Source organism: Barbatula barbatula, assembly GCF_947034865.1.
Source record: "Barbatula barbatula genome assembly, chromosome: 17".
Taxonomy (NCBI): domain Eukaryota; kingdom Metazoa; phylum Chordata; class Actinopteri; order Cypriniformes; family Nemacheilidae; genus Barbatula; species Barbatula barbatula.
In genome coordinates, this window is record NC_136780.1 from 15,080,929 (window position 1) to 15,096,239 (window position 15,311).

A 15,311-nucleotide genomic window follows, 5' to 3' on the forward strand; every position below is an offset into this window, starting at 1 on the left:
AGTTGTACTCTGTGCATATTGAGAGGAACTCTGAACATGTCAAGCAACTCAAGAACCAATATGTCCAGGTAAGATCACAATAAAATACAGAACTGCTTTTGAACAAAACCAAACACACACAAAGACAATTTGTACAAATTTACTACTGTAACAGCTTCTGTTGCCTTGTTATTTTAGTGCCGAATTACGAAGTGCAAAAAAATAAAAATAAATAAACGACATAAAATATTGCAAATTCTGCAGCATGTCTGATTTATTCCAGTAACATATATTGCAGTGAATTATAAACAGAGATGTGTCCTTGTTTTACACAAGAAAACATTGTATAATGCTACATGTTGTTAGTGTTTTTACGTCATTGTTTTGTGGGTGACAAAGTGTGTTTGTCGGCTGTCAACCTTTGCTAGTGTTCTGGAAGAATTAGTTGATTTGAGACCTGAATAAGGTGTTTTGGAAGTTGTAGTGAAATTTGAATGTGAAATTAACTGCTTTGCCAAGCTGAAAGTTGGTTAGGAGAACTGTGTGAAGAGTTTTTGCAAAAGTATGTGTCCTAGCGTCTGTAAAAAACTGTAATTACTGAAGTTGAAAACGGTACCAATAGGAAAGTAGTATTAAGTGATTAAATCAACAATGTAGAGATATTTGAAATATGTTCATGCTTTATGCTTCAGACGCCTTGAAGCTTCATGCATTTATGACAACATAACTGGGTGGATGTCCAGTTTGTGTCGCTGCTCATCCCAGTTCAACGGTTCCTATAAACAGTATTCATCCCAAACGTCCAGCAGTGTTGTGGTGATGTGCCAGAGGAAAAGTATTTTTTGTGGGGGTTTTTCTCGACATATACACTATAACTGCTTGCCATCTGCTGTTGCATCCTTTCTTCTCTTCTGATCTCATGTGCACTTCTCATACTTGGATGTGAACACTGCCACTTTATGCTTAATGTCAGCATCCTCAGGGCTTAGTTACAGTTTTTTACAATCGCTATGACAGTTTTTTCAATACATTTAACAAGTTTCCTAAACTCTTAACGCACCAACACACCTAAAACACACAATTGGCAAAACGGTTAATTTCATGCTCAAAATCACACATTGTAAACTAAACTCCAAAACTAATTTTCAAAATACAATAATTCACTAACACAATACACTATGTCTAACAAAACCTTGCAAACATGTTTCAAAATCAAATAATTATTCAAAACCCTAACACATGTTCTCTTCCAACAGGAACATTTAGTCAATCATAACACAATGACAAAAAAAACACTAATATCAGCTGAATTTACAGAAACTGCATTATTTTATGTGTCAGGTCTGCCCTTATACAATAGACAGTTTATTGTATTGATCATAGATTGGGTTTTGCACTGTAGTATCTTTTGAAGACTCTCTACATTTTAGTTTTGTTTGGGTTTAGTAAATGTATGCATTTTGTTTCTTTTGCTGCAGAAATATAATACAAAAATGAATGACCATCTCAGCGTAGCTTTATAGAATGCACAGTTTATGAAAAAAAATACAGAGACAGAAATGCTGCAGTAAAGACTTTATTTGAAAAAGGACATTACTGCAAGATATACAAACAGAAAAAGCACCGGAATAATAATAATAATAAAAAAAGTAATCTTCTAATCTGCTCGGTCTTCTGCATTTGGCCACATGTTCTCATCCACATCACACCTGATATATTCTCTGGCAAGGCATCTTGGGAAGAATCCTGCATCCAGGAGGGACATTTGGTCATGTGGACGATGGTCAAAAACCTTCCATTTCCAGGCTGATGGGGTTGAGGAAAGGGGAGTAAGGAGCAAGGAAATGGGACATCATCCTTGGATGGGCGTCAAACCAGGCTGTGCCTGCACGGGAATGGTGGAATGCCACATTGTCCCATGTGATCACATATATTGGCAAGTGGTCTTCCACCTGTCCCCTTTCTACCTCTGGCACCAGTCTTTCGTGAAGGTCTTCTAAAAACAGGAGAAGGCGGTCGGTGTTGTAGGGGCCAATCTCACATTTATGCAGGAGTGCACCGTTGTTGGAGATTGCGGCGCACATGGTGATGTTGGCTCCTCTCTGGCCCGGCACGGTGACTGTGGCTCTTTTGCCAATTATGTTTCTCTCACGGCAACGCCTTTTCGCCAAGTTGAAGCCAGCCTCGTCAACATATAAAATTTCATGTGGGACTTGATTGGCCTCCAACTCCATGACTCTCTGAGTAATTACACAGTGTAGTAATTACACAGTTTATGTAAATGCTGTGCTGTATATTTACTGTATGTCCTAACGTTCTCCAGGTTTATAGAGTAGTTTACTGCAAAACACACAATGTATAGTACAGTAATGACTGTATTGCATAACCTTACCTGGACATATTGGTGACGGAGTTCTTTGATGCGCTCACTGTTCCTTTCAAAAGGAACTTTGTATAGTTGCTTCATTCGGACTCTGTGTTTAGCTAGAGTCCGAGAAATGGATGTTATGCTGATTGCTGCAATGTTCCCAAAGACAAGGTTGTCCTCTACAACACTGGACTGAATGTCCTTCAGTTTTATTTCATTGTTAGCAATCACCATGTTGACAATAGCAAGTTCCTGTTCTTCATTTAGGAGCTTTCCTCTGCCCCGAGGGAGGTAGACGTTGAATCCTTAGAGGGACAAAATACAGTTACATATTAGAGATCGGAGGCATAGAGTCACTCTTCTAAATGGTAAAATTATTTACACTTTACTAGAAGCATATCCTACCTGTTGGTTTCTCTGAAAATACGGACGCCACTGTGTCCCGGCTGAGATTTGGCTGCACTCGTTCACCAGCCTCTCTGTATGATAGCCCCTGGTTTATGACATGATCAATGATAGTAGCTCTTATTTGATCAGTTACCTTAGCTCTGGTCCTTCTTTGAGCGCCACCACGCATTCGAACTCCTCTCCCTTGCCCCACTCCTCTCCCTTGCCCTTGCCCCACTCCTCTCCCTTGTCCTGGTACTCGTCTTCCTCTCCCTCGTGCAGGCATTTTCTTTCTTTCTTTCTTTCTTTCTTTCTTTCTTTCTTTCTTTCTTTCTTTCTTTCTTTCTTTCTTTCTTTCTTTCTCTCTTTGTGTTGCTCTATATTGTTCCTTTTCCACACAAGATCAGCCCAAAGAGTCCTCTTTTATAACTTATGGTCATGCAATTGAAAGAAACTCAACACCTGAGTGTGCTTCCTAGATGGGAATCAGCTGTGATTTATATATTTGCATAACTTCACTAAGCTTTTTCTCATTAGCAATGGAATAAATTACAGGGAATATATTTGTGTTTCAATTCACAATATGAACAGCTGTTCACTTTGACTTTAGCTTATATAAGTTATGTTTAGAACATGATGTTATCTGTTCTGACATACAGTGTGAAAGCATTTGTAGATTTGGCTGTAAAATTACATTGTTTTGTTATTGGTTGAGCTTGTGTGTAAAAGAAGTTCAAGTATTTTAAATTTGTGTTAACTGTATGCATTTTGTGTCATAGCAACAAGAAATGTGTTAATTGTATAGCCTAAAAAAGACGGATGTTGTGCTAACCGTGTTAAGAGTTTAGGAAACGTGTTAAATGTAATGAAAAAACTGTCATAGCGATTGTAAAAAACTGTAATAATACTTCTAGTTTGTATCACCTTTGTAAGTATGATTCCTTTACTCCTAACCTCTTAAATAAAATGCCACCACAATCACAGTACAGTTGATTTTAAAACATAACTTGTAAATAAGATAGTAAAACAAAGTTTAGTTGTTTGAATTAGTCAATCTGAATGTCTTGTGATCATAATATAATAACTTGACGCGATCTGTTCACTGCATACTGTAGATGGATTAGTGAAATCTACTGAACATTTCAACTGTCTGCCTTGTTAACACATTGTAGTGTCCGATAAAAAACAACATGTTTGTGTAAATAAAGGTAACAAACCTGTTTAGAGGTGTTAGCAACGTGTGCTATTTTGCATTAACCTGGTTTGACCACGTTTCTAAAGCCCCTGCCCAGTATCTGTGTGATACAAATACATTGTTGTATTCCTAACTTCTTACCACCAATATGTGAACCATCCAAAAAAAATCATGCCAGTTTGATGAACTGGTTCGACTGGTTCACTGAAAAGAACCGGTTAAAACAAATACTGGTGTACATGAGGTGTGGCCACGGTATAAAATAGGTATATGTAGCAAGAAGGAGTGGGATTTGGATTCAAACAGCCCGAGGAAGAACTCAATCCAGACATCCCAACCTGCAAAAAGTCATTTCAGGGAGGTGTCCCTTCCACCCCCCTCTCCCTCTCTCTCTCTCTCTCTCTCTCTCTCTCTGTCTCTCTCTCTCTCTCTCTCTCATGTAAACTGCTTTTATTTACATTCCATTGCCATTTTAAATATGTCTAAGGTGTTTTCACGTAGCTAGTTGTTAGCCGACCTGAATAATATGCGCATGAAATCAAATAAAACTTGATGAACTCACCTCAACATGTCTTTACAATCATTAAACCCAGTATTCAGGTCGGGACTAGGGAGAAGAGATAAAAGCCCGCCCACACTGACAATTGATTGGTTGATTTACCGAAACGGGCCAATTAGGATGCTCTCTGTATTACCTGCGCTTCACGAGTCACATACGCAGACTAGCACAAACACACACACCCAAGGTATCGCGCTCCCTCTCTGCTGTGCGTGCGCTACATGTGTTGAAGCACAGTCTCTGTCTCGCATGCGCGCTCTTGATCACTCGCTCTAGATTCCGGGATATTTCAAGTCATTTGCGGGCATCAGGGAGCCGCTATCAATATGCGGGAGACTCCCGGAACTTTCGGGAGACTTGGGATGTCTGTCAATCATATTGGAAAATAGGAATATATTTACTAAAGAAAATAACGACTACGCCACCCAGGTTAACTACCTGGGAAAGAATCAATACAAGCACACAGGTTCAAGTTTCCCTTTTTGTCAGAGACTATGAGATGTTGATATTGATCATTGACACCTTTATTTGGTACTAGTTGTAATTTTAATATATGACCATAAATAATTAAAAACTGGTCACTGCAATGGTGGTAGTCAGGAGTTCAATCACATGAAGCAGACAATTTCATCGAGCTGTAGTTTGACATATTACGTTCCGTCGGCCGCAGACTGCGACTTGCATACACAACAGGGCGCACTTGGCCTTCTTGCTCTTGGGAGAGGACTGCCCCCAGACCTCCGTGGCTGACATCCACCTCCAAGATAAATGGCTGGGAAAAGTCAGCATATGCAAGTACTGGTGCAGAAATGATTTGTTGCTTTAACTCCTCAAAGCTCTTCTCACACTGCTCACTCCAGGCATCAACAAAGCCCGTACCAATCTGCTTTCTGGGCTTCCTCTTACTACCAGAAAACTCTGCTACCAGTCGTTGCAGAAGGGCTGCCACCTTTGCAAATCCCTCCACAAAACGTAGGTAGTAACTCGTGAAACCCACGTGGCTCTGTAGCACTAGATGGACAACGCCACTGAGCCACAACTTGGGTTTTACCCGGGTCTGTGGACACGCCTTCAGCAGAAATTAGGTGGCCAAGATAGCTAACCTTAGCCTGCAAAAACGCACACTTTTCAAGCTTGGCCTTAAGTCCCTCCCGTTCCAATCGGCCTAATACCACCTCCAACCGCTCCATATGCTGCTCTATAGAAGAGGAGAACACAATAATATCATCCAAATATAACAGCAAGGAATGACACTGCTGATCTCCAAACAGGCGCTCCATTAATCGCTGGAACGTACTGGGGGCATTGCACAACCCAAATGGCATTCGGTTCCATTCAAATAACCCGAATGGTGTGCAAAAAGCGGTCTTGGGCTTGTCCCCCTCAGTGACTGGAACCTGATTATACCCGCTGGCTAAATCCATAGTGGAAAACCAGCGGGCACCAGTCAATGTGTCCAATGACTCCTCTATGCGGGGTAAAGGAAAGGCATCCTTCCGGGTCTTAGTATTTAGCTGACGGTAGTTCACACACATCCGTAGACTACCGTCCTTCTTTTTAACAAGGACTATTGGAGGGGCATATGGACTGCAAACACCTGGGGGCTGACTAACAACATACACACTAGTTAGGGTGCCAATCCCCCTGCGAGGAAACAACAAGGCATCAGTAGTCCCCACATTGACATTGGGTATATATACGGTGCCTCTTGACACTTGGACAAGGGCAGGGGAAGCTAATAACCCTACTGGGAGTCCCGACTCCAAAGGTTCGAAGAGGGCAACACCACTAGAAAACTTCTCAGAACAAGTGGCAGCAACTAGTTTCATCATACCACCTGGTATGCGACCTGCTCGAGGGCCACACACCGTCACTTTACCTGTTGCTTCCATCGGAAATTGTGCATTTGCCTGATGGCAGTGCTGCAGAGCCTGAAACACCACAGGGGCAGCCCCAGACACTAAAGGAGAATCAAAAAGAGAAAGTCCATACTGCCCAAAAAGCTCCTGATAGCACCGCCCTAAGACATTCATACCCAACACACCAGGGGCCTGGGCACAGATACCACCCGAGGGATCTCGGACCACTAACACTCCACATTTCGAAACCAACTTATAGCATAGTTCTACATCTAATTCGATATAACCATTATAAGGGATAGACAACCCGTTAGCGGCTCTAAGCTGTAGCCACTGACAGGCCTTAAGACGTTCTTGGTCCCAAGGCTCATGAATATTCACGGAAACAACTTTCTATAATGGTAGACACCATTGAGCCAGTGTCAATCAAACACGGCACAGATATACCACCCATAAGAACCACAACATGGTGGCGTGATGACATTAAATTTGACCCAGGGCCCTCCCTCATAAACATATCAGAGCCTTCGTTTTCCCCACCCGAGTTGCGACTCGACAACACAGCGGGAACTAGTTTTCCGATGCCTGGTGCAAGTGTTGCTGCCAATTTTGTGTCCTATCTGATCGAGAAAAAAACACGTTCTCTCGTCTATTCTCTGATGTCCTGGAGTCTGTTCGATCTGGTCGAGGAGGAACACGCTCCTCATTGCACTCTCTCGCAAAATTACCACGTTTTTGACATCTACTACATATAACTGAATCATTACGAACAGGACGAATGCCCCTCGGTAATTCACATAACTGAGTAACACTTTTAGTAAGCAAAGTCAGTTGCTCTTGCTGTAATTTTAACATTTCCCTAAGCTCACTCAATCCAGAACACTTGGAATTCTCCACAGGTGAACGAGCACCACCTTCGACACCATATTGAAATCCATGCGCTACAGGAACAGAATGGCTACGACGTCCAACCCCCCCAGGCATACCCTCCCTTTCCCACCTTATAGCTTCACTACGAACATCTAATAGGGTAGCAGAGGGTTGACGGCGCACCAACTGCTGAGTTCACGCCGAAGGGTACAATCAAGAACATACTCAACAAACTGATCTCGCAACAGTATCTCAGCATTTGGTATTACGTTCGGTGACTGCCGTTTCACCTTCTCCAAAAGACCCAGTAAGGCAAGAGAAAACTCTAATAAGGTCTCACCCTCCTGTTGTCTCCGGGAGAAGAATGCCTCCTGCAACGCAATATACGACTGCGAACAGCCGTACAATTCTTTCAAAGCAAAAAAAAATTCTCTCAGGAACATCTAGTTCGTGAGCAGGTCGATATCGGATATCTTCCCGTGCCTCCCCTTCCAAATGGTCAAACAAATAGAAAGATTGATCTGCCACGGAAAGATGTCGGGCCCGCATTCAGGCCTGCACTTCTTCAACCCACTCATTTATCCCGATACCCTATCTGCCATTAAATTTTGGACACTTCCTATCCCTAGGGATAAAAAGTTAATGTGGCACCAGCATCAGTAGCTTGGGATGAGAGCTCTGGTGGCTCTAACAGACCAGAAGGTTCATTACTTGGGCCTGGCAAACTTGTCTGGGAAGGTCCCTGTCGCAATGTTAAATTATCAGCTCTTAACTGGGCTACCAGTTCTCGTAACTCCTGCAATTCGTCTTCCATGGTAAAGAAAAATAACGTCCCTCAACCACTGCTGTTTTGCTTCAAAAATAAACAAATAAACAAATGGACAGCCACAAAACAATCAACAAATCAATATCCACATCACTAGAGGTCAATAAGATAGGGACACCTTGCCGACTACGCCAAATGTATCAAGAAGGGGTGGGATTTGGATTCGAACAGCCCGAGGAAGAACTCAATCCCACTGGACTAAAGAAAATAACGACTACGCCACCCAGGTTAACTACCTGGGAAAGAATCAATACAAGCACACAGGTTCAAGTTTCCCTTTTTGACAGAGACTATGAGACGTGGATATTGATAATTGACACCTTTATTTGGTACTAGTTGTAATTTTAATATATGACCATAAATAATTAAAAACTGGTCACTGCAATGGTGTTAGTCAGGAGTTCAATCACATGAAGCAGACAATTTTAACTAAACAAAATAGTACACAAACTTCGGGAACTGAGATCACCAGTAGTTGAACAGGCTAGATCCTAGGCCTCCAATGCCCGCAAGGGTCAACCCGTGCACCAAACAGACAACCACGACACACACACACGTGGAATACACGTCAAAAGAAAATATAAAGAAAACTACACTTGGTAGGAAAACTCTGGCACCAGGGATAACTAGCCTGCCCACTCTGGACTCCTCCCAGCTCCTAGAAACAAAGAAAATAGAAATGGAACAATGATTAAATTAAACAAAACTATAATGAAAACAAGAAAACAAAAGAAATAAGTACAAAAAGGAAATCAATTAAACAATCTTCTAAATGTACCACAGAAACACCGGCAACCACTAGGCCACCGCACACACCCCTGGGCCGGCTAGCGAGAAAAGCAAGCAAGCAGCAACCCGGAAGCAACGCGAAGCAAAACAAAAGAAAAACTAAAGCAAAACAGCAGTATTGAGACATCAAATCTTGCAGCGACAGAGCACAAAAGGATACAAGGATGCACTGGTTTGTATCTAAGATATAAATACACAATTTAAAACAATGACTTCACATACCTTTCAACGCGATCGTAAAAGAAGAGTAGATTTTACATACCCACATGCGGGAAACCCCGTCACCTATCCGGCGGAGCACCTTAAGTAACTACGCGAAAATAATGGTAACAATTAAGAAAAGATCTCTGACATGCATATCTTGTAAAAGTACAACGATACCTACCGACAGGAAGACAGCGGTCACAAACACGCATCTTCGTAGCAGTTTGACCAACGATGCAGCAAATTATTATCCCAAAAAGGCAAACAGACACTTCACCACGAGGGGATATCGAACACAGCGAATACCGGAACCGGCTGAAACGGTGAAGCAACATCACCTGTTCCCACCCACCACGATATATATACCCGCCACCCAATGACACTCATTACTAGTGGGCGTGGAGTTCGCACACTGAAATTCATTTCACCACATATAGATGTGATACAGTCTGCTTGGCATACCAAGACTGAATAATCAGATAAAAATCCACCCAAAGGCAAGAGATTTGCAAAATGCAAAATGACAAAGGTAAAGTACAAAGTATAAATCTATTTTAAGTTTGAAACCGAATAAAGGCAACACACACTAAATAATGGGTTATTTTCAGAAAGGTTCAAAAGGGGACAAATCTAGCCGTCTGTATAAATTAACAGAAAATGTATTTGACCAAACAATAGGTTAGAACAACCCAGCAGGGCTGAGACAACCCAGCACTACACAAGTACATTTTACAGTTTTTCTCAATTGCTAAAACACTAAAAAACATTGGCTGAACAAAGTTCTCAGTTGCCTGAACTTATTTAGCTAATTGTGCAGTCTGTTGTCAATACCTTAAACCATTTCTCATGGTAAAACACAATTTGCAGATCTCACTTAGACTCAGTGTTGCCAACTTAGCAATTTTGTTGCTAGATTTAGCAACTTTTCAGACTACCCTAGCAACTTTTTTTTCAAAAAGCACCTAGCAACAAATTTAGCAATTTTTAAAATTTATTTGGCAACTTTTAGCAATTTTGGGAAAGTGACTAAAATCCAAAAAACATGACACAGCAAGGGCTTAGTGAGCTGGTTAGGGCATCAGAACTTCCAAAATTAAACTGCAGTAGCCACTGTTCATCCTGAAGAGGGCAGCACTCAGACGTTTTTACCTTTTTACAGCATATATTGTAGAATTAAAACACTTTATACCCACATGTAAAAAAAAATTGCTTGAATAAATGAACAGCATTAATAAAGCCCCAGTCTTACAGATCATTAACTAAAAAAAGTTGTTTTAGGGTTTAGTTACCCTTCAAGATCGCTGTGGAAATTTGAAAACAGGAAGACAAAAGACAACGAGCGCAGGGGCGGGGCTACATAAGGTCTATATAGCGCCCAGGGCAAGCACCGAGCAGCACGCATTTAAAATTTTTGGCAAAATTGTTTAAACACATTAAGTTCAGAGTACATTTGTTTGGTAAGCAAGTCAGAATTAAAAAGAAAAGATACATTTATAATTTCCTACAAGTAGGCTACCATTAACACTTCGAAAGGGCTAATGCATGCTAGTGCACTCACTACAGACAAAATCTGATTAAATTACGTATTTGAAGTTTTTCTTAAACTTTTCTTGATACATTTAAATAGTTCAACAACCACAGTTAAAATCCAGTGAATATAGCTGTTAATGAATGTTTGATTAGAGACTTAACTACATCCATCAACATGTCTCAATCAAAACTGTACAGCCAGAAGTACAGAAAAGAGTGGGAGTCTTTACCTGAATTTAAAGGGTGGCTGAAGCCAGTAGTTGGGGATGACTGTCGAGCATACTGTGCGTATTGCAAATCAGATATGCTTGCAAAAATGTATGACATCAAAAAACATTGTGCTACAGCAAAGCATATAAATAAATCAAAAGCATATAACCCAGCAAAGCAGTCTACATTACCGCAGCTAGTTAAGAAAGTGGATAACTGCAAAAGTGCAGAAGCTACTATGGCAATGTTCATTGCGGAACACTGTTCACTGCTAGCATGTGACCATTTAGGTATGGCTTGCAAAGCTGCCTTTTCAGATTCTGTGGCAGCAACAAACTTCCAGATGCACCGCACCAAGTGCACAGAAATGATTAAGGGAGTATTGGCTCCTTATTTTCTGAAAAGGATAACATCAGATGTGGGGGATGAGAGGTTCAGTCTCCTTTTGGATGAGTCCACTGATGTCAGTGTCTCAAAATACCTGGGTGTGGTGATTCGGTATTTTAGTGCTAAAAAAAGAACAATTGTGTCCACATTTCTTGGGCTGGTTGAATTGGAGGCGGGCGATGCCAGATCAATAGTAAAGGCAATAGTTGAATTTCTTGAAAAGTGTAGCCTTAAAAAGGAGAATCTTCAGGGTATTGGCACTGATAATGCGTCTGTGATGACTGGGGTACACAATGGCGTACACAAGATTTTAAAGGAAGAATGTGCTTTGCCCAATTTGGTACTCATTCGCTGTGTGTGCCATTCTTTACAATTGGCTGTCAGTGCAGCATCCAAAGAAACCATCCCTAGAAGTGTTGAATACTTAATCAGGGAAACCTACAACTGGTTTTCGATTTCCCCAAAACGGCGAGAGGCATACAAAGCAGTGTATGCCACCATTAATTGTGGTCAGAAACCCCTGCAGATCACCAAAGTGTGTGCTACACGTTGGCTATCGATTGAGCCTGCGGTAACTCGTATATTGGACCAGTGGGAAGAATTGAAACTCCACTTTGAGTTGACCAAGGCCAGCGAGCATTGCTACATGGCAGATGTGCTCCATGCTATGTACATGGACAAGAACAACTATGTCTACCTTACATTCTTAAAATCAATTCTGTCTGAAGTTCAAGTTGCAGTGAAGTCATTTGAGGGAGAACATACAGATCCTGTCAAGCTTTTAGACAATCTGGTACACCTCATATCATCAATTTGTAGCAGAGTAGTCAACCCTATGGCAAAAATTAATGTCCTGAAGGATGCCATTGATGGTCATCTCAGTCCAGCACCATATCTTGGATACCTTTTCGAAAGCACAATGGCCCAACTCAGCCTTGCGCCAGAGGACGAAAAAGTAATTCGGAGACGATGCATCAACTATGTTGTTGCTCTAAGCAAGGAGCTGCAAGGAAGGCTCCCAGACAATCTCGAAACCTTACGAAACATGACCCTGTTCAGTGTTAAGGAAACACTAAAACACAATAAAGGCACCAATCAAATTATTAAAGTAGTTGAGCTACTGGGGTACCAGCCAGAGACAATTGACAAAATTGTTTCCCAATGGAGAAATATCCATTTATTGAGGTGGGAATCAACTGAAAATACCATTGAGTTTTGGAGCGAAGTGTATAACTACACAGACGCTTCAGGGTTAAAACCATTCGAAGAACTGTGCAAAGCTGCACTGGCTGCCCTCTCTTTGCCTCACTCAAATGCAGAGGTTGAACGGCTGTTCAGCCAAATGAGTGTGGTCAAGTCTAAGTTAAGAAATAGACTGTCCCTGCACACTCTCAACTCCATACTCCTTGTGCGGTATGGACTGAAGCTGGCTGGTGATACTTGTTACCAGCATGAACTACCCAGTGAAGTTCTGCAACAGTTTGGCACCACAGCAGCATACAGCTTTAAAGCCATGCCATCCGTTTCTGCTGATACCAGCTCATTGGACAGTGAAGATGAAAATGATTTGCTTGTAAATCTATGATTCATCAATGGACTTTCCGGAACTGGGGGAATCAAGGATGGTGGTGACAGTGTGCACTGCACTGTAAATAAGAAAAATAATCTGAGGAAACCACTGCTAACCAGCCCAGCAGCACACCATTCTATGGAGAGAGTTGGAAAGAGGTGACTAGCAATAGACAATCACATTTAAGTTAAGATGCTAGCTGCAATTGTTCAATATAGCCTAATTGTTCATTTACTGATATACTTTGTTATTAACTTGTATACTTGTTGATTATTTTGGTAAGATATCAACTACCACAGTGCTTAAATTGTTCAGTTAATGTGTAATTTCACTGGTAAATCAGAAAATAGCCTACATAAAATGTAATTGTTTAAAAGTGTTTAACTGTTCAATATCAATGTTGTATTTAAAAATAAAAAAAATCTTATCATGAATAAGTGTTGTTTGTATTACTTTTACAAATGCTGTGTGTGTGTATATATTATTTATTTTACAAACAGTCATATCTACGTATTACATATAATGGCGTAGTTTTGCGTTGCGATTACGTAATGACGTCACTGCGTAATGACGTCACAACGTCATTTAGCAACTTTTAGCAACAAATCGATCTGCCTTTAGCAACTTCCCCTGAAAATGTGTTGGCAACACTGCTTAGACTCTTCAGCAAAACACTCAACACATTCTCATTCTCAAAACACATTCTGCACTCTAATGCACATGTCATCCATACCGGTAAACACAAGTGGTAACAATCAAATACAAATAGAGAAGATATTCTCATTGATTGAACACAACCACTCAAATTTGATTTAACCTGTTTCAAATGATGTGACACAACCGATATAAGCCAGTTCATAGAGCAAAGAGTGTTGAAGGTGGGAAGGAGAAAGTCTGAAAATGGATAGAAAAAATAATGTGAGAGGACGAGTGCTTATGTGAGGTGGGCGATGAGGAGGAGGGCAAGAAAGAGGAAGGTGAAGAGGAGGAGGAGGGCAAGAAAGAGGAAGATGAAGAGGAGGAGGAGGGCAAGAAAGAGGAAGAGAAGAAGTAGAGGCGGGATTGGACAGCGGGCCATTGTTGAAGTTCCTGGTCAACGAGGTGGTAATGTCACAATCTGTGCTGCTATCAGCAACCATGGTGTTCTGCATCACCATGTTTCATGTCAGGACTGGATACGGCACACAAGAGGCTTCTTCCCCATTGCCTCAGGAAGGACAATATTGCTTGTGACGTTCATGAAGTGCTCTGGCCTGACCCAGCCCAAAGAGAAGCACATTGATCCTCACATGTTTACTCTTTTGTTTTCTGATTTTATATTACAGTACATTGAAGGCTGTACAATACTGTAAACAAATTGTTTTGCACTGAACATTGTGCTTTCCATTTGTGAACAGTACTGACTGCTCAATAGATTTTGAATGGTTGCAGGTTCATATCAACAAAGAACAATAATTACACAAGGACAAGTTTATGAGATGCAGGGTACACAACTGTAAAAATAGAGGTAGAAGGACGAAGAAACCAAAAAGTTTAAAGAGCAAAGCAGAGTGGTAATTTCATTCATATATGTTATGTCCAACTCAAACTTAGCTAACCACGTGTAGGTTAAGCTGCCCCTAGTCTTCTCTTTACCCGCTCTGTCTCACTCACTTTTAAAATGAATTACATTTTTATTTTTTATCTTGTTGTCTATCTTTACCTTGCGTGACATTGCTTCTTCTGGTAAACCCTGTTTAATCCTTGCATTTAAACATAAACCACATGGTTTCTGGAGCAACATTAGAGTGGATAATCACAAATGTGTGATTTTTTTGACAGTCTATGATGTGTGAACACACAAAATACACATTTATAATAGGCATGTATGTATGCAAATCGCTAAGTCTCTAAGTAAAAAGACTTAAACTGCATTCTCACTCAAGTATTTTGTCAAATAATACATACATACATACGTCATGCATGATAAAACCCACATTAAAAACTTTGGTCCAATATGGTTTGAATGTAGAAATCTCTCTTTCTAAACTCGGCAGCCTCCCCATATAGTGTTATTCACCGTATTTCCTTCTCCCCCTACTGGACGCATGAGTTATAACAGGGGCGTATATTTACCGGATCCAGGTCTGCAGCTTCCCCTTACTCGGGGCAGATCCAGTGACAGTTCATATTCAGAATTGCAACAAGAATCACAGAAAATGTCTACGACAAGGTGTTGTCTAGATTAAAACAAATACTGCATATGGTTAAGTTTGGGTACAATAACCTGTATGACGATCTGTCAACCGCCGAAAGCGTGGCTGTCTGGATATGTCACAAATATGATAAAACGCAACAAAGCGAGGATCTATGCAATAATGGGCCAGGACAGTAACATGACTAAGTCATAAGCCTACACCCTGCAACAGGTATTACAAACAATTCATATCTGTATAATATAAGATATGGTGTCCACGTACAACACATCACAGTGCAATTTGAGCACAGGAAGTGATGGCTAAGACGGGAATCGAACACAGATCTCCCACGTAGAAGTGAATGACTCTAACCACTTTCCTACAAGGGGCCCCTAACAAGT

At 41.0% G+C, this 15,311-nt stretch overlaps 2 protein-coding genes across 2 annotated transcripts in view; one reads left to right on the forward strand and one right to left on the reverse strand.

The window, feature by feature from the left end:
- Positions 1–15,311, forward strand: part of LOC306906511 (BEN domain-containing protein 2) — a 27,058-nt gene continuing 11,747 nt past the window's right edge. The window contains exon 1 of the mRNA XM_079477972.1: positions 1–68. The gene's annotated coding sequence lies outside the window, so the exon portion shown is untranslated. The remainder of the gene's footprint in view (positions 69–15,311) is intronic.
- LOC306906698 (uncharacterized protein) lies at positions 1,541–8,031 on the reverse strand (the record flags this gene model as incomplete). The annotated part of the gene is made up of 7 exons (XM_079478298.1): positions 1,541–2,219; positions 2,372–2,652; positions 2,753–2,840; positions 5,189–5,545; positions 5,592–5,686; positions 6,368–6,448; positions 7,869–8,031. 7 exons carry the CDS (start codon positions 8,029–8,031, stop codon positions 1,764–1,766), a joined length of 1,521 nt encoding a protein of 506 aa, XP_079334424.1. The 3' UTR covers positions 1,541–1,763.